This window comes from Calliphora vicina, chromosome 1 (genome assembly GCF_958450345.1).
Source record: "Calliphora vicina chromosome 1, idCalVici1.1, whole genome shotgun sequence".
Classification (NCBI taxonomy): domain Eukaryota; kingdom Metazoa; phylum Arthropoda; class Insecta; order Diptera; family Calliphoridae; genus Calliphora; species Calliphora vicina.
The window spans coordinates 122,243,364-122,263,790 of record NC_088780.1 but is presented as its reverse complement, the minus strand read 5'-3'; the positions used below and the strand labels follow the sequence as shown (position 1 = coordinate 122,263,790).

At 30.3% G+C, this 20,427-nt stretch overlaps 1 protein-coding gene across 1 annotated transcript; it reads right to left on the bottom strand.

Moving 5' to 3' along the window:
• Positions 1 to 3,506: 3,506 nt before the first annotated feature.
• Positions 3,507 to 10,704, bottom strand: mah (mahogany). The gene is made up of 6 exons (XM_065502486.1): positions 10,307 to 10,704; positions 9,993 to 10,238; positions 9,808 to 9,917; positions 9,586 to 9,726; positions 4,080 to 4,286; positions 3,507 to 4,014 (listed from the first exon to the last, which is right to left on the bottom strand). Exons 1-6 carry the CDS (start codon positions 10,702 to 10,704, stop codon positions 3,521 to 3,523), a joined length of 1,596 nt encoding a protein of 531 aa, XP_065358558.1. The 3' UTR covers positions 3,507 to 3,520.
• Between the last annotated feature and the right edge of the window lie 9,723 nt (positions 10,705 to 20,427).

The following is a 20,427-nucleotide window of genomic DNA, read 5'->3' as shown; positions in this document are numbered from 1 at the left end:
TGGGTTAAGTACAACATAAAAGGGTCACATACAGTAGGTGTTAAAGGGCCATAAAATTAGACCAGAAAATGTCGAAATAAACAATTAATCGAATATGTTAAGATTACTGGAGAATAAAGGTCTTTGGAGGTTGTTTCTGGAATTGGGTGCTTTTGGTTATTTTATCATTTGTAGTAATAAACTTTAAAATTTTCCAAAATTTAACACACTTCTTCTTATGGTCTCAATTAGAGTTTCGTGTTCGGTTTTAACCGAAACCGAAACCGCGGTTTTTCAAGGCCTAAAATCGAAACCGACAATTATTTTTCGGTTTTTTACTTTTAATCTATTTTCAGTAGAAAAATTCAAAATTAGAAATAAACTTTTTCATCCAATATCCCTAAAAATAGATCGGTAAAAATATCTTAAGATTTCTTTAAATTGTATTACTTTAATTGCTTCAGATGATGTAGCAGGCTACCTTTCGCAGGCTATGCTAGGAAACCTGTTAATAAAGAATAGTACACACCAGAATTTCCTGATAATTTTATTTAAAAAAAAAAAATAATGCAAAATTTTTGTAACAAATACTTAGTTGTTTTCAAATAACTGATAAAAGTATGTAGTACTAGCTGACTCGGTGCGCTTCGCCACCCCAATTCACTATAGGTTAAACGGCTACCAAAACTGTGCTAAAGTCCAATTTTTCAAATGCAAATATTGCACTTTTTTTAATACCATTTTGTAATCAATACTCCAAATTAACTAAGTCAGCTTTTTGTTTTTGGTAAATATTAAATTCCATTTGACAACACGCAGTCAAAGACGTTGCATCGTAATTACTTAATAAATTTTGTTGAAAAGCCTGTATTGCTTTCAAATGTTCAATTGCATGTTTAACTAATTTCACGAGTTATAAACAAGAAAGTGAAAATGGAGAACAATAAATTAAGAAAGTAAGTAATGTTTTTTGTTAAAAAATGTGATAAAATTGTTTAACTTGCTTGAAATAAATCCACTTTTTTAACATAACCTTAAAAGTACTGCGTTTGTTTTCAAAATGTATTCGTGGAAGCTTTTAAAATTTCGGCAAAGTTCGGCAAAGTTCGGCAGATTAAATGAAATCAGAAATGAATATATTGAAATGTTCATTTACATATAATAGCCATTTTTAGCCGTTTTCGAATAATACTATCTTTTTTAGGTTATTGTTTGAAATTTGACTTAACGAAAATTCAAAAAAAAAAAAAAAATGTATGCCGTTTTCAAACATGTAGTGGACAAAATTGAAGTAAACATATTTTCAGATGAAGTGGATAAGCATATAACGAAAACAATAAATTTGTTATACCCTACACCACCATAGTGGGGAGGGTATAATGCTTTTGTGAAGATGTTTGTAATGTCCAAGAATATTAGTCTAACACCCACCTTAATATGGTACATATAATTTTTTCGGCCCAAGGACGAAGCCTATTTAAATTGGGTGAAATCGGTCCATTATACCACCTAGTCCTCATACAAATTTCCTCCCGTAATTGGACTTTATCGGTCATAAATGTTTAATTTATATAGGTATCTACACAAATTTTGCTCCAAATAAATTTTATATATACGGCTAATTTTATGATGATCGATCCTTAATTAGTCATAGCTCCCATATAATACCCGCTTCCAAAAATAACATTAACGTGCATAAATCTCTTAAAAATTTTGATATACACATAAAATTCAACTCTCATAAAGAAAATAATCACACGAGCTAATTTCATGACGATCGGTCCATAATTGGTCATAGCTCCCATATAACCGACTTCTGAAAATCACTCACGAATATAAATTATTGAAATTTTAAAAGCAAATGAGACTCTTGCCAAAGTTTCTTTGCAATCTATTTTACTTCATATTGCTGAAAAATTTTTGAGATGCAAAAAGACGCTGTAATGGAAGCGGAGAAGACATATTTTTTTAAGCTCTGAATTAATATTAATATTAAGCTGTACCTCAGATCCATTAATTTTCACATCATTTTTAGATAGGCGCTTACAAAACCGAAAACGTTCCACACTTCTACCAGAAGTAATTCAACTGTTATGTTGCAGTGAACCCATGGAAGAATTTCACTTTAGCCACCAAGACAATGAAATTAATGAAAGCGAAGAGGACCTTTATGATTTAAATTTACAAAATGAATTAGATTTAAGCAATTACTAAAAGTGTTTGTATAATTTAAATAAATTAATGTATTAAGTTTGCATTAATGATTGTAAATTGGTTAATTTTTGGTCGTTTTTTTAATAGAATTATTCTTACTTTGGAAATTCTTTAAGGTTTTGGTTTCAATACCATGATTTTGTAGTCGTTATTAATTTAGCACAGAAAAAGTAGTCATTTAACCTATAGTGCAATTGTAAGAAAGATAATAGTACTATTAAGTCCTTTAGTGAATTAATTTAGAAATACATGTCTCTAGTTTCATATTTATTGATTCATTGTAATGTGGATTCTAGCTCATTCGAAACGTATTATTAAAATAAAAGAAATACCATAAAGACCCTCATTTTGTATTCCTAATCAACATCATGATATTGGCTCCATTATTATAGAAAATTCTAAAGAAAGGTACCACGAAAGTCTCCTTTTGTGAATTCTAACTCATTCAGAATCATGTGTACCATTTTGAAGAACGAAAAAGTACTCATTAGTTTGGTTTAGTTCTCCTTTGTTGGTATCATAATACCATTGAGTCCCCCTATTCTTGATTTTTTCTTTACAGAAAAAAATATTAGCCAACTTTAATGTATATACACTAACTAATTTAATATATTAAAAGAGTGCCATTAAAATACATTTTCCTTTATCCTTTTGAACACATGTCATAACATTTCCTATATTATTAACTGATTTTGTTTCTATAACACTTAATATTTAACAAATTATCCGAGAAACCGATCGGTTTTCAATTTTTTAAAACCGAAATCGCGGTTTTGAAATTCTTCGGTTTTTTGGAAACTCTAGTCTCAATGATCTCGGTGGCCTTTTAAATACAACAGTTTTCTTATAGAACAATCTGTATAATACAGTTTTCGTGTAGAATACAGTCTTTGGAAGACACATTTTCATATAGAAAATACAGTTTTCTGATAGAAAACCATGTGTGTAAGAAATAGAGCCCACTAACATAAAATTCAAACCAACTTTATAACTCGTTTACTTTCATTTCTCCTTGAAATTATTGTGGCTAAAGGAAATTACCTCAAATTTGTCTCACGGTGTTTTTTCCCTTAAAATAAATTTTCATATTAAACTCCCTCTCTTATTACAACGAAAACAATTAAAAACTCTTAAAAAGTATACAACTAAAGAGTAACATCAAATGAAAACAATTATCTGAAAGATCATTCATTAATGGCGTTTTTTATTACTTTCAACACTTTTATATCCATTCTTAAGGCTTGTTCATTTTAAAATGTTTTTCTATTTTCTTTTACTTATCATAAAATCTCTCTTCCTAGTTATATACTAATATGTAATAACAAAACTAATTGTTATTACTTGCGGTTAAATTGTGAAAACATGGTGAATTATTACGAAAAAGTTCATTTAACTGAAACAGATTTAAATAAGTCGAAAAAAATGTAGCCAATATACCAAACAGTAAGACAGCCATGGAGCATGATAAATCGCATTGCAAACGATTAAAAGTGTAGATGGTACGCAGCCAACAGACATCTAAAAGAGCTGCCAAAGTGATGCGAGTGTTTGGTTCCATATGTGGTGGTGGTCCTTCTAAGGGTTCATAATTCAAGTCCAAAGGCAGACTGCCATATGCCGCCTCGGTGGCTATACGTTGATGATAACGCTCCAGCTGGACCATACGTCTATACAGCAAGGGTGGTAATATGAATACCAAAGGTCCCGTTATGGTACCACCCACTATATCCATTAAGGCATCGAAATTGGGTAGAAACTCAGAGATCATAACCTGTAGACCCACCACTGTGGATCTGATGAAGACACGTTTGAGGGAGAATACTAAATGTTTATTATTTTAATTAATTTAATAGAGAAGAATAATGAAAAATTAAATTTGTTTATACCTTCCGATATTTTGAAAAAGTTTTCAACCTGCATAAATAAAGCTGAACTGCCCACCGTCACCGAAAAGCACAGTTGTACTGTTACCAATATCAGTAGTATATATAGCGGTAGACTGCGGGGCAAAGTCTCCAAAACGTTTTCGGCGATCATGGTACCAAATTTGTAGGCAGCTATAATTGATCCTAAAATGGCCATAGTCGATGTTGCTGGAATTTATAAAGATGCTCACTCATTGGAAAAAGTTTTACAGAGTAGGAGACGGAGGTTAAGAAATGGTTAATGTTAAGTGAATTTGGTTGAGAGTCATATGCAATTTAGTAAAACAAAAATTTTTAAATATTAACATAGAGAACATTTGAATGACTTAGTGTTATACACTAGGGTGGCCCTTAATAAACGAAAGTTGGATTTTGACCATTCTCACCCCCCAGTTTGGTGAACATTGGTAAAAAAAATCATCCAGAAAAAATTTTAGGTATATCGGTTGGGGTTAAGACGTGCCGCAAGCCCTCTGAAGTTTGGAGATGCATTTACAAGGGGAAAAATGCATTTTTTCAGTTTTTGTAAAAATTTTGCCATTAAGAAATTACTTTTGCAATTTAATTTAAAAGAATAGAAATGTGTACGTAATTTTCGTTCTAATGAGACATAAAAAACCGAAATTGGTCAAAAAATTTTAAAGTTATTAAAAATTCGCCAGGCCATTAACGTGTCTCAGGCAACTAGAACAAGAAAGAAGAAAATAAAAGCTAATTTTTACTTAAAATATATCCATATTTACTTGTTTATGAGTTTTTGTCTTCGTAGGATACCGTAAACCTATTCACAGGTATGACCAAAAAAATAAAAATTTTTTAATGGCGGTTTCAAAACTCCATGTTCAAATTTTTAAAAATTTTGTTAAACAGATTTCAGAATTTTTTGATCATCTTATTGAAATTTATTGAGAGTATAATAGGGAATACAAATATGAAAATATCTCTTATAGTTTTTCCGTACCTGCGATATAAATTTTGCGATTTTCGAGAAAAACTAATTTGTTGGCCCTGGTGTAGAGAGTTCCTATGGAACCACCCATTTCCAAACAGAACATTGAGATACCGAGATACCTAAGTCTGAGTTTATGTAACTAACTTCTGCAGAAGTTATTATTGAAAATATGCGCAGATATACATATGTATGTACCTCCTATTGTACAGTTCCCTGGGAGAATACAATAAGTACATTAGATTTCTTATAACATGTCACAAGTAGATTTGTGATGTTACTCATATGTGTCGACTAGAGGAATTTAGAAAAAATAATCGTGGACTTCAGTATTCTCTCGTCAAGTGGACACTACTTGATATAATTTCACCACAGGGATAAGAACCGTGTATTGATTTCCCCATAGGCGATCCGATTCTTGTTCACTGGTTTCAAATACCTTGCGTGACATTGTAATACCTCCGTTAAATTGTTAAAAAAAAAAATAGTGCATTCGGCGAAAATTTTAAAGAAAAATGTCTGAAAAGGTTGGACCATTCAGATTTGAGATATTTTCAGAACTTAAGACAATATTACACAGTACAACACATGATTTTGGGACTCAATTCTGACAATTGCACGTGAAAGTAGCCCCAAAAATAAGAACTTCTGCATCATTAGTTTTGTCAAGTTGGCTGCCGTAAAAATTTAATGGCCATACGAATTTTTTTCGTCAAGGTGGATTTTTATCACTTTTTCTATATTTTAGCACGGTTATATCTCGTATACCGTACGGAGTATCTCTTTTGTGGCTGAAGGAAAGTTGTAGATATTGAATAGTAGAAAAAAAGTACGGAACATACCTACCCGAAAAAAGTGCATCCAGTGCCTTAAAAATCGCAAAAATGCTCATTTTTTAATTTTTTTTACCAATTTTTCACCTTTTTTGATCAATAACTGGATTACAAATCCAATTATGGACCGATCACCATGAAATTAGGTCGTGTGATTTGTTTCTATATGAAAGTTATTTATCATGAATTTTGTATGTATACCATAATTTTTAACAGATTTATGCACTTTAAAGTGATTTTCGGAAGCGTGTCTTATATGAGAGCTATGACTAATTATGGACCGATCATAAAAAAATGTGGTATATATAATTTGTTCGGCCCAAGGAAGAAGCCTGTTGAAATTGGCTGAAATCGGTTCATTATTTCACCTAGCCTCCATACAAATGTCCTCCCGAAATTGGACTTTATCGGTCATAAATGTTTAATTTATATATGTATCTACACAAATTTCGCTCCAAATAAGTTTTGTATATACAAAATTCATGTCAAAAAATTTTATTATGATCGGTCCATAATTATTCATAGCTCCCATATAAGTCCCGCTTACGGAAATCACTTTAAAGTGCATAAATCTGTTAAAAATGATGGTATACATACAAAATTCATGATAAATAACTTTCATATAGACATAAATCACGCGACCTAATTTCATGGTGATCGGTCCATAATTGGATTTGTAATCCAGTTATTGAGCAAAAAAGGTGAAAAATTGGTAATTTTTTTAAAAAAAATGGGCATTTTTGCGGTTTTAAGGCACTGGATGCATCTTTTTCGGGTAGGTATGTTCCGTACTTTTTTTCTACTATTCAATATCTACAACTTTCCTTCAGCCACAAAAGAGATATTTCGTACGGTATACGAGATATAACCGTGCTAACATATAGAAAAAGTGATAAAAATCCACCTTGAGGAAAACAAATTCGTATGGTCATTAAATTATTACGGCAGCCAACTTGACAAAACTAATGATGCAGAAGTTCTTATTTTTGGAGCTACTTTCACGTGCAATTGTCAGAATTGAGTCCCAAAGCAATGAACTGAAAAATGTTGTACTGTGTTATATTATCAACGCTTTAAGCGCTCTTTAAAGTGTACCATATGCCTCAAAATTTCTTTCTCAGTCGATTTAACGATATCCGTCCGTCTGTCCACGTAAAATCAAACAAACTACATGTCAATATGTTAAATGAGGACAAATCCTTTTGAAAATCATTAAAATCAGTCCAAAACTCCATACAGCCCCCAGTATTACGCATGAAAGTATACACATATACATACATATATATAGGATGGGAGCTATCGCGAATAATCATTATTTAAGACTCAAAAATTATATTAGAAAATTAGATGAACATTTACGAATAATCAACGTCTCACAGTGGTATGAGAATAAAAAAAGAGGGAAATAAATCTGTAACTTCTAAACCCTTACTCCGATTTGAATGAAATGCGCAAAGAGGAAGTGTAGTCGAGTTTAAGTTTTGAATTAGGATCTCATGAGCCCACCAGGAGCGGGACCAGCGGTTCCCAAAGTAGGACACCTCGGGTATGTTCAATTTTTAAAATGATCCTATTTCTTCGTCTGTGTTCCGATTTAAAAAAAATTACACATATAGAATCTCCTCGTCGAGCACTACGCTGAGGTAAATTCTCAGCGAGTTGTTAAGTTTTCCCTAATTTATTTGACACGTTTAAAAACACAAGGTAGACATGTTATATATCAATGGATATATCAATTTTGACAATTAAAAAATTCATGGAATACTTTTTTGAAAAATATGACAAAAAATAGTTTTTATTGAGTTTTTGCATAGATAAAAATTTTTCAAATTGAAATAAAATTTTGATTTATGAATATTTTTAATGAAATTTTACAATTATATAGATTTTTTATTGAAAATGGAAAAATAAAAACAAATTTTGAAATTTATAATCAGGAATCCCGCAATTCCCAAAAAAGTATTGAAAAATTCCAAAAATGGTATTTTTCCGGTTTTTGGCTATAATATCCATACCACGGGCGGGGTTATCGGAACCCTTTACAAAATGATTAAGAACATATTGTGCCATCTAAAATAGGTTACTATATTTTGATATCGAGTATGCGATTTGAGAATTTTTGCCCTAAAGTTGAACTTTACATAAAAAATAGGCATTTTTTGAATGGACCTGATCCCGTCGGTATCAATAATTATAAATGTTTTTTTCATTTAAAATATTTGGCTAACTTTAGCTTTTCAAAAAGTACAAATTCATTATACATCCTCTTAGAAAATTTTTAGATAATTTAAAAAGAATAAAAGTACTTTTTTCCCCAAAAAATTGCGAAAAATCGCCTTTTTTAATTTTTTTAAATTCAATTGCATGTAACTTTGGGCTCAGCCATGATTTTTAAACACTTCTTTCTTTATTTGATATATACATCTATTGTTAATCCTATAAAAGAAAAATGGATAAAATCGGGGAATATTAGGAACCGCGGTCACCAAAAAACTGGAGTAGGGTGGGTAAAAATTTTGAAAATTAAATTTTCAAATGGGAATATATCCTAAGCTATAAGAGATAATTGATAGTGCTCGACGAGGAGATTCTGTATATTTAATTTTTTTTTAATCGGAACACAAACGATGAAATAGGATCATTTTAAAAATTGAACATATCCGAGGTGTCCTATTTTGGGAACCCCTGGTGCCGCTCCTGTTGGGGTCATGAGGTCCAAATTCAAAACTTAAACTCGACTACACTTCCTCTTTGCGCATGTGAAATTTCATTCAAATCGGCGTAAGGGTTTAGAAGTTACAGATTTATTTCCCTCTTTTTTTATTCTCATACCACTGTGCGGCAGTTTCAAATTTTTAATTTTGTTTAACATATTTTAGAATTTTTTGATCATCAAAAAAAAAAATATGTCAATACCTCCTACAGTTTTTCTGTACCTGCGATTTAAATTTTGCAAATTTTCGAGAAAAACTATTTTTTTGGCCATATTTTGGCGAATGATACCAATTTCCTTACTGTTATGAATTTTAAGTAAAACCTATACATAATAAATATACTCTGAACGTTTCACTAAAACCGGACTACTTTAACCCTTAAATCGTGAAGGTCAAAGGTAAAATTTTGCAATTTTTTTTATCCTAACATAACTAAACATAAGGTAAAAATAAGGTCCATCTTACAGTATATATTCTGGGTAAAATATTTATATATAAACATAAAATGGGCAATATATGTATATATAAACATAAAAAGCTCCAGTCAATTTAAAATATTTGATCAGTGATCGATATATCCAAATTAGTAACAAAACATTTTGCAAGTTGAAAAAAGTAATTTTTAAAACCATTTTTTTTTTTTTTTAATTGAGAAGTTACAAAAATTGCATTAAAAAAATTATACCACAGCTGTGGGCCTGTGTGCTAAATATTTTGCCATAAAAAAACTCATTTTCATGCAAATCTAAGATAGAGAGTATTGAATATAGTCCCTCGATATATGAAGGTAAGTGGCGAAATTCCCAAAGGCCTTCTTATAAAACTGTTAAAAAACTAAAAATGTATAAACGTCCTCTAGCGAAATATGTAATTTTTCATTAGGCTTCACAAATTTCCTTTGAGAAAAACTAGGACACATTTGGGGATTTAATGGAAATTGTTTAATAGGAATGCACTTTTTCTATACTTACTAGCAATGCCGCTGAAAGAAGCCCAGCCGACTTTATTCTTTTGCCGCATATCAATTTGCAAAGTCAACAACATGGGATGAATATCAAATTGAAAAGCCAAAATGCTGTAACCGCTTAAGATGGTTAAAAATGATGGCAATTCTAAAATAAATATATTTACATGTGTACATTATTTTAAAATAATAAAAAGACAACATTTAACAACTATAAAAAAGAACCAACCAAAGCTAACACCTTCGAAGGGTTTGCCAATGGGAGAAGCCGTAAATAAACAGAACCACAGTAAAATCACAATTACAATCATCACAACGGCTGAGCAAATAGCCAAACCTCTATAAATGGATTTATTTATTTATTTTTTGTTAATGAAACAGTATTATTTTATTTATAAAACAATAAATACCAACCTCATATTTTTAGGACTACCCAACCAGGCCATGGGACACAAAAAGATACCCACTATGATGGCCCAATAACAAAATGAAAATATAAACTGGCCATTGGTCATGCGATCTCCAACCAACTCCAAGTTTTGAGAAGCCATAACAATATTTGGTATGCCATTGGCAAATATGCTAACGTCCAAGAGTATGGTAACCAAAAAACTAGCATATGGTCCATAGGCCAAATCAGCTATAGCGGCATATGGATATCTAGCAAAGAACAACAAGATTAATAATCTAAATGAATCCTTTTTATGATTGCTCTTCTTTTAGTCCACCTGCTTTTATTGCTTATAGAGGAATCCAAAGACTGAGCCATGGTCCAACATTCGCTTAATAAAAACGATGTATAGATTTGCAGCACCACCACCGATATGACCAGTGGTATGCCAAAGAAACCCAATTCAACGAGTAAAGCCGGAAGTGTTACAAACGGAAATACACCAAACATATCGATTACATATAAAATCGCTATAAATAGTGTTAAATTTGCATCGTGTTCATGTGCGGCTGTGGCATGAAAATGTGGCAAAGCACTAAATCGTGACCGTGATAAAAATGGCAATTGATCGTTTGGTTGCTGAGTGTGATGATAACGTTGCCGCTGCTTTTGTTGTTGTTGTTGTTGCTGGGATTTGATGGGACGTGGCCATCCTACACGTTTATTAAAAAACATTGTTTTATTTTTGGTTTTAAATTGTTATTCTTTTCTCAGTTTTAAAGAAATTTCACAAACAACATTGCACTTGGAATATAAATTATAAACTGAAGCCATTTATGTTGCAGCAACAAAACTGAAGTGTTACATTTTCTATTTATTCTATTAGCTTTTGCCTTTTATTCAGTAGCATATACATACATGTTTTCCAGCTCTCTTACCTTATTATTTATAATGCAAACTTTATTGTATGGGATGGAAAGCTGTCAAACAGCATTTGCTGTTGCCAAATATTCGAGTTTTATTTTTATAGAACAAAAATTCATAATTTTCTTATTTTACGATTGATCGATTAATTTTTAAAATATCCTCGATTATTCGAACGAATAAGGAGTAAAAAATAGAACTCACAGTGGAGTGGAAAAAAATAAGAGTGGAAAAATCTGTAACTTCTAAATTGTAAGTCCGGTTTGATTGAAATTTCACATGTAGAGTTGTCAAACCGGTTTTCGAATTATTCGAAAAACCGTTTTTTCCAATTTTTTTAAACCGGTTTTTACAAAAGGACGGTTTTCGAGTTATTCGACAAATCGGGTTTTTTGTCTCGAATTATTCGACAAAATCGAATATTTTTTAAAATTTATTTTAAGATTTTAAGCTATTACTTTTAATAATTTTAATACAACAAGTATGAGAGCTATATTCGGCTGTGCCGAATATTATATACCCTTCACCAAATTATAGTGATATATATATATTTTTGGGGAAAAATAATTTATGACAAAAAAAAATTTTTGGATGAAAAAAAATTCAAAAAATATTTTTCCCGATTTTGACCCATTGTAGGTCCATCTTACTATAGCTTTATATACGTCGTTGCAATGGAATTTGAAATATCTATCATTAGATATCCATATTGTCTATATTAGTAATCCAGATATATATGTAGATCAAAAATATGACAAATATCGAGGTTGTCCCGTTTTTTCCTTATATCTCTGCCATTTGTGGACCGATTTTGTCGATTTTAAATAGCAACCGAGCCGGAAGAATTCCCGATATATTGATGTATGAATCATGTATGTAAGTTGTTTGGGGGCCACGGAAAGTTTATTTCAACATACAGACTGACATGGCTATATCGACTTCGCTATCTATAAAGATCCAGAATATAGATACTTTGTGGGGTCGCAAATGAAATATGTAGAAATTACAAGGGTATATACCCTTGCCACTCAATCCTTAAATTGACAAAAAAATGGCTAAAAACCGGTTTTTGAAAGAAAAAAACGAAAACCGGTTTTTAAAAATTACGCTTTTTCGAATTATTCGAAAACCGGTTTTTAGAATATGTCGAATAGCTTAGGAGATATTCGCAATTGAAAATTATATTTTCAACATTTTCAGCACCCTACTCCAGTTTTTTGATAACAGCTGCTACATATATTGGACTAAGTATTGGACATATATTGGACTAGAAGTTATAGATTTATTTTCTTCTTTTTTCTATACCATTGTGTGACGACCGGTCCATAATTGGTCATAGCTCCCATATAAGGCCCACTTCCTAATATCACTTTAACGAACATAAATTTCTTTCAGATGTTGAAATCCGAATATAATTTAATAAAAATAAGTTTTATATTGAAATAAATCACACGACCTAATTTCATGGCTATAGGTCCATAATTTGTTATAGCGCCCACTTTCGAAAATCACTCACGAAAATAAATTATTGAAATTTAATAGAAAAATGTGCCCGATAAACATTCTTACTTATTTTTTATTCTAAATTGAAAAATGTTATTCGTTCGAATAAAATATGTATTTTTTTCTCCAACAACCCTAGTTGTTAATTATGGGACACCGTCCCCTATGATTTCATTATTTTTACTCTACATTCTATAAATACTCTTGACATAGCGACAAAATTTGCCTGAGTTATATTTATTATATTAAATTCAAATCGAATTGAATACAATTGTTGTTATTGTAACGTACATAATTATAAAAATTATTGCAACTGACATTGACTTCTATTAATCGTAAATAAATATTTGTCTCAGAGAAGATTCTCTAAAGGTCGGTTTCTATCCATTGGGTTTATTGTATTTACGATTTATATTCGTACTGCATGAAATAATTTTTCAGTTTGAGTTTGTGGTCAATACAAATTGCAACAAGTTTTAGTTTTCATGCATTTTTCTTTTTATTTAACTTGTAAGTAATTTAAAACGTAGTACAACGACAAATGACTGCTATTCCAGGGAAGCATAAATACACGATTTCCAAAAACAAAAAAATTGGAATTTAATTTTAAATTTTCATAATTAACCGGACCCTTTTATATCCCGAATTTTTAATACTAAACTAAGCAAATAAAAAAACATTTGTGTTATTATGTCATTAAATATTCGATTGGCATCAAACAAATCTATTTTATCTGCGCATAAATACTACTGCGACTTCAAGTAGAAAACTTATAAGGAAATTAACCACAAAAATGTTCCTGGAATTACCTACAAAAAGATTCCCGGGAAAATTTTTCCGATTTGGAACACTAGTATCGTCACTTTAAATGCAAACGGACGTAACTACACACAAATTCAAAATTGAGTTTTTGATTGATTATGGTTCTTTTTATCAAACTACATACATGCTCAAGCAAATTTTTAGACCCCTGCGATTAAAAACATGTATCCACACTATAAGTTTTTTGTCAAGAATACTTTATTATTATTGATTTTATAACGTGTTTTGGTTCATCTGTAAAAAAAATTTAAGTGTAGTTACGTCCGTTTGCATTTATGATGACGATATATTTGACAAAATATTGAATTACATTCATAAATACCATGTTCCTCATCTATTGGAAATGGTTTAATTCTGTTGTTGTTGTTTAGAAAAACTATATGCAACTAGGGAAGCCCTTGATTTACCTACAGACATAACACCAGAACAATTTACCTCGTACTCAGAACAGAAATATTCTTTTAGTTTAACTATAAAATAATATAAATTCATTGTGTTCTCGTACACAAGAAACCCAGAGCAATGTCAATAAACCCTATGAACTTTAAACAATATTATTTACTTAAATAAAAGTCAGTAAATGCAAAAAATAAAGAACAAATAAAGGAAAAGAAAAATGTTATACAAAAATTTAAAAAAATTACAAAATAATTTATAATAATAAAATAAAGCAGAGCACAATGGGACAGTGATCTGAAAATATGGTTAGGAAAAAAAATATTTTTTTATGAGATTTGCGCACCTGTTGTGGGTTTGTGGTACTATTTATAAGGATTCAAAAAACATCAATTGTATTAATTGTTGATGCAGAATCCATTGGTGACATTAGATTTGCAATATATTCAACCGTTTTTGTTCTACAGAAAAATGTGCTCAAAATCTACGTCTTTAGATGCGTTGAACCGCCACAAGGAGTGAAAATTTTCCAAAAAAAAGGACGCCATTATTTTTAATTACGCAAAAACCTTCAGTAAAATGATGATACTCCAAAAACAAATGAAATGAACTCTAATACATATGTATGTATGTATGTTAGAGTGTTGCTTAAGGTATTTATAGACGGCAATACTGAGTATTACTTTTCAAATTTAAAATATTATTGAAATCAGTCGGTATTTCAAAAAATCGTTTCGAAAAAACATTTACTGTTTACATGATACTATTACAAATATTTTATTTCTTTGTTGATATATACATAGAGAAAACACATAGAGCGGAAACTCTCCTGTCAAAGACCTAACTCAGTTGTCAAAAACCTAAGTGGTGAGAATGTATTAGTAAAAAAAACTATTTGAAAACAAAAACAACACTCGTATGTGTAACTTTTTTGAATAATTTTTTTGTTTGAGTTTTTTTCGAGTTTCCGCTCTATGTTCTCTATGGATATATATTTTTCTGAAAACTTTATTTTTATTTTATATTTTCTTGACATTTTTATTTGCCTTGACAAATATTAATACTGAGTATTGCCGTCTATAAATACCTTTAGAATTAAATGTTTGAAATGTTGAAACGGTACCCGCAGAATACTATCAAAAATTGTTTAGCTTAGAAGGGCAACCCGTGCAGCCGTCCTCAAAGTTTTGTGGAAAAAAATGCAATTTTTTCAGTTTTTGTAAAAATTCTGCTATTAAAGGTATTTATAGACGGCAATACTGAGTATTAACACTTTTCAAATTTAAAATATTATTGAAATCAGTCGGTATTTCAAAAAATCGTTTTGAAAAAACATTTATTGTTTACACGATAGTATTACAAATATTTTATATCTTTGTTGATTGATATTTTTCTGAAAATTTTATTTTTATTTTATATTTTCTTGACATTGTTATTTGCCTTATTTGTTTTTATAAATACATACCCGATACATATGAAAATAACAAGTTTTTGAATTGTTTTAAACAAATTTTCAATACCGACCGTAAATCAAAAAAATCATTTGTATTTTTTGAAAATCTAATAAATCTGATACTTGAGTTTTTGACAAATGGGGCATTTCATGTCAAGTGAACCAACTTTTGAAATCGATGTCTTCCGATCGGGATGAAATTTGCACCAAGGTTAGCTCTATTGGATAGTAACTCAGACACAATTTTTCAACAACATCGGTCGAGAACTCTCTGAGTTATAGGGGGTAAAATTTTGACAATTTGGTCAAACAGGGGTTTTTTCTTATCCATGTAACTTATTACCTATTGTTCTTAGCAAAATGTGTCCCAAATAGTATAGATAGCTATTTCTTCGATCTTTCGAAAAAAAATATTTAAAAAAAAAATAAAAAATTTTTAATATTTTTTTTCCGAAATCAAAAACTTTTTTGACTTTTTTTTAAAATACGCCCTTTTTTTTTTTTTTTTCTTAAAATAAAGTTTAGATATTTTCCTTGAACACCTACTTGGTCGCTTAGTGGGATGCGAGTGGGATATCTATCAAAATAAATATTTTGTAACTCAAAACATAAAATTTTTGACTTTTTTTGCAAAATCAAAAACTTTGTTGACTTTTTTTTTCAAAATGGACCCTTTTTTAATCTTTTTTTTTAGGTCAAACAAAAGCTTAGATATTATCCTTGAAGACACTTTTGGTCGCTTAGTGGGATGCGAGTGGGATATCTATCAAAATAAATATTTTTAACTCAAGACTTACAATTTTTGACTTTTTTTTTTGCAAATACGATTTTTTTCCAAATGGGCCCTTTTTTTAAAATTTTTTTGTAGTCAAAAGAAAGCTTAGGTCCATTCCTTTAAGATATTTTTAGTCCCTTAGTGGGATGCGAGTAGGATATCTATCAAAATAAATATTTTGTAACGCAAGACATACAATTTTTTAATTTTTTTTTGCAAAATCAAAATTTTTTCCAATATGGGCCCTTTTTTAATTTTTTTTTTTTTGCTCAAAAGAAAGCCTAGGTCCATTCCTTTAAGATATTTTTAGTCCCTTAGTGGGATGCGAGTGGGATATCTATCAAAATAAATATTTTGTAACAATTTTTTAATTTTTTTTTCAAAATCGAAATTTTTTTCCAATATGGGACTTTTTTTTAAAAATTTTTTTTTGCTCAAAAGAAAGCTTAGGTCTTTTCCTTTAAGACCTATTTTGTCACTTAGGAAGACACCTTGAAAGTATTAATAAATGTTATGAATTGAAATCTATGAAATCAAATCATAATATTTATGTTGAAACTTTTTTTTGTGTACAAATTGAGTTTTTTCTTCATTCAGTTATATTTAGCTTTTAATAATTTTCAAAATGAATTGAAAAAAAATACCTTAAGCCTTTTAGTAAAAGAAATGAATTCAATACATTTAACTGAATAGTTAAGATATAAAATTTATGTTGATCTCGAAAATTTCCAAATTATTGGATTCAAAGGTGAATTTTTATAATACAATATCTGCAAACCACACTCATTATAAAGATGTAATTTTTACCAAGGACTATTGCTGTATTTCCTTTCAATAAAATTGAAAATACCAAATGGTGTGCCGCCATCAAAAGTAGGGGCATATGTTCTACTAGTGTTTTCTGGAATAATTCGCACCGGTCAATCTTGGCATTAAAGATTATTCACCTTTATTTCTAGATCGTGCAGTTTTCCATAATATGCTGTTTTAAATGTTCATTCGAAAAACCCCAAATAAATAATAATAAGCGGTCTATTATTGCCGAGATATGAACAAAAAACTGTAAAAAAAACAACTTTTCACTTTTAAAAAGAAAAAATAAAGTTCTAACTTGTTTTCTTTGTAGTTTCGTCAGTTTTTAATTCCCGGGAATACCGACTAAAAATCCCGGGAATCGGGTAGTGAAAAATTGGCAAAATTCCCAGGAAATTAGTTCCGGCAATTCCCGGGTTAAAAACCCAAATGTATTTTGTTATTGTATAAGCCGTATATGTGAAAAGAAAGTAATTTTTTTCATTTATATTACTCTCTCATTTCCCTTCAAATGTGAATATCAACTGAAAAGGAAGCATAAAATGAAGTAACTTATATAATGAATAGCCCAACATATAGGCCATTACCATCCCTTTCTAGATCACAAGAACGTGATTAAACTGAGGTTAATCTCAGAGAGGATTGAAGAGGTGACAGAATACTGAAAGCAGTGGCCTAATTAGTATTTTTACAAACAATCAAGCAGAACATAACCAAGCCCACGGTGGTTTTTTTATGGACGCTGTCAAAAGCTTGAATGGGCATTTGATAGAAATTCCAAAAAAAAGTGGAAAAACGAGTATGAAATTTAAGAATGATCTCAAGTAATTGTCATTTGATGAAAATTCTGAACACTTGCAGAGAAAAACTATCGAGCAGAGAGCCAGCATGCTATGTATGCTAAATATTAATCTGCTTTAAGAAGACTACCTTAGGGGCAATTAAACGAAACACTGCGTTTAGTCACTTTGGGGCCAGCATGGACTCGGATAGGAAAGCCTTGAGGTGTTATATGGAGGATACAAGGCTCTTATCAAAGCTGGCATTGCTAAGGCGTATCGGAAACGGAGGATAGTTTTGGAAAGTTTCACAAATCTCACTTTTTTTGGAAGAAGTGAATTATTCTAAATTTAATCTCTACCAATCAGTCAGTATTGAAGTCCAAAATTACCTTTTAAAGCAATTTATTACCCATAGTGACCACTAAAACATCCAAATTAAATAAACTCTTTCAAAAAACGATGAAATTTAAAAGAAAGATGAGAAAATAATTAATTTATTTGACCAACAACAATAAACACCAGCAGCAGAAGCAGCAACAATAGAACAAAAAAGAACACAATTTAAATGACAACAATTAAACAACAATAAAACCAGCAACAAAATACTGCTTGTTGTTGGTGTTGTTTTTGGGGCAGTAGTAGAATGTTGCTGCCTGTTTGATTGTTTGGCATTAAATTTGGATGTTGCTGACTGACTGGCTGGCTGGCTGGTTAACAGTTTGGATGGTTTTGTCGTTTCCTTTTCAGATGATAACTATCTGTTTATTTGGTTTGAGCTCTGTTTTGTTTCTGTTGTCTTTTTAACACAGAAGAAGGGTTCATTGGCTCTTTCCACTCACACTGTGTTCATTTAATGGCTGTGAGGCAGGCAGGCGAGCAGCCACCACAGTCAAGTCTAATTTAAGAAATTGTTTTCAGAAAATTACCCATAAAAAAGCTAAATAAATAATCACCCCACTAAGAAACATATAAAAACTAAATTTAATTCAATTCAATTAAAAAAATAACGTTTCTTCTTCTTTTTAATGGTAGTGTGTGTGTGTGTGTTTGTCATATCTCTTACCTGTCACTTTTGTACAACTACAACAACTTAGTCTTGTTTTCTTTTCGCCTTTTCTTTCTAGAGGTAAAGAATCTTTGAAGTATGAACAAATTTAAAACCAAGTAATTGACCGACCTTCAGTGTTAACGGTTTAAAAAAATATTAAATGTTGGTTTTATTAATTTTGTTGCTGCTATTATTTATATTTTTAAAAACATTTTTGGACAACTAATACGAAAGATATTTGCAAAAAAACAAAATAAAATCTAGTTACAAATCGAAAATTTAAAATTGAAACTTAAATACGAGTAAAAGAAAATGGATTTTCTTTATTAATTCATTAGCTTAAGTTACGAATTTTACAAAGCTTTGCAAACTATAGTTCAATTTTAACACCTGTATCTCAACTTCCATTCTAATAGGATGGTCACAAATTTAATTTTCAGAAAGCTTATATCCTCTTGTACGATTGTTTTGTACATAATTTTTTAATCGGATCAGTAGTTTAGAATGGACAGATTTATTACCACTTTTCTTCCGGTCGACCGCACTATGCTGAATTTGAATAGTATTATTAAGGAGACTATAGTTGTAGTGTCTTGAATAAATACCTTGTAAACCTTTTTAATTAATGCATGAAATCTTTAAATAGATTCGAATAACATTTATTTAATGATGAACAAACATACTGTAAGTCATAGTCCCGCAAATAGAGGCATTAAATTTGTGTGCATGGATCAAGCAACAGATTGAAATATTTGTATTATTACTCTCTATCGTTTACATTCGGGTTGTGTACGTGTAAATTGACGAAAATCTTCGTATTCTGGACAAATTTTCTGAAAATGTTTATTTGATCTGAATAATATCAAATGAAATTCCACTTTGATATTCTCTAAATTATATAATGCTTGTTCAAATCAATATTTGAACATACATATCGCTGGCTTAACATGCAAAGGCTCTAAGTCCACTTTTTTAGAAATTGAGATCTTAATGCAGTAATGTACAATAAGTAAAAATACATTGATTACAAAGAAAAAAATTTGAGTTATCTCGCTTTTTGTTGTTGGTTTGTAGTGATGAGAAAAAGCGCTTAGTCCAATTTATCACAAGAAAAAGCTCTAAGTCCCTATAAAAAGTACAGTTTAACCTTTTCTGTCAAATTGTTCAATGACATATATTAAAACAAATAAGAAAAAAATGGTCGGTCAAGCCCAACACTAAGTAGATGAGCAAAATTATTTTTCTTTTAAAATTTCAATAATTTAATAGTTATCTAATTTTATTTGACCTTTTAAATTTATTTTAATATAATAATTATTTATGCTTAAGGTCTTTTTTATTAAAATATTTAATTTTTATTTCAATATTTCGCTACATCAATGTGTAGCATCTTCAGGAAAAAAATGTTGTTGAAGATGCTACACATTGATGTAGCGAAATATTGAAATAAAAATTAAATATTTTTATAAAAAAGACCTTAAGCATAAATAATTATTATATTAAAATTTCAATAATTTATTTTCGGAAGAGCGTCTTATTTGGGAGCTATGACTAATTATGGACCGATCGCCATGAAAGTTATTTACGTTGAATTTTATGTGTATACCACAATTTTTAAGATAATTATGCCCATTAAAGTGATTTTTGGAGGCGGGCCTTATATGGGAGCTATGACTAATTATAGACCAATCGGCATGAAATTAGGTGACATCATTTCCATAGTATAAAGTATTTCGGGAGGACATTTGTATGGGAGCTAGGGGAAATAATGGACCGATTTCAGCCAGTTTCAATAGGCTTCGTCCTTGGGCCTAAAAAAATGTATATACCACATTTTATCGAAATGTCTTCAAAATTAATCGACTCAGAAAGTGATTCTGAGTCTATCGGTATAATTTAAGGTGGGTGTTACACTAATATTTTTGGGCGTTACAAACATCTA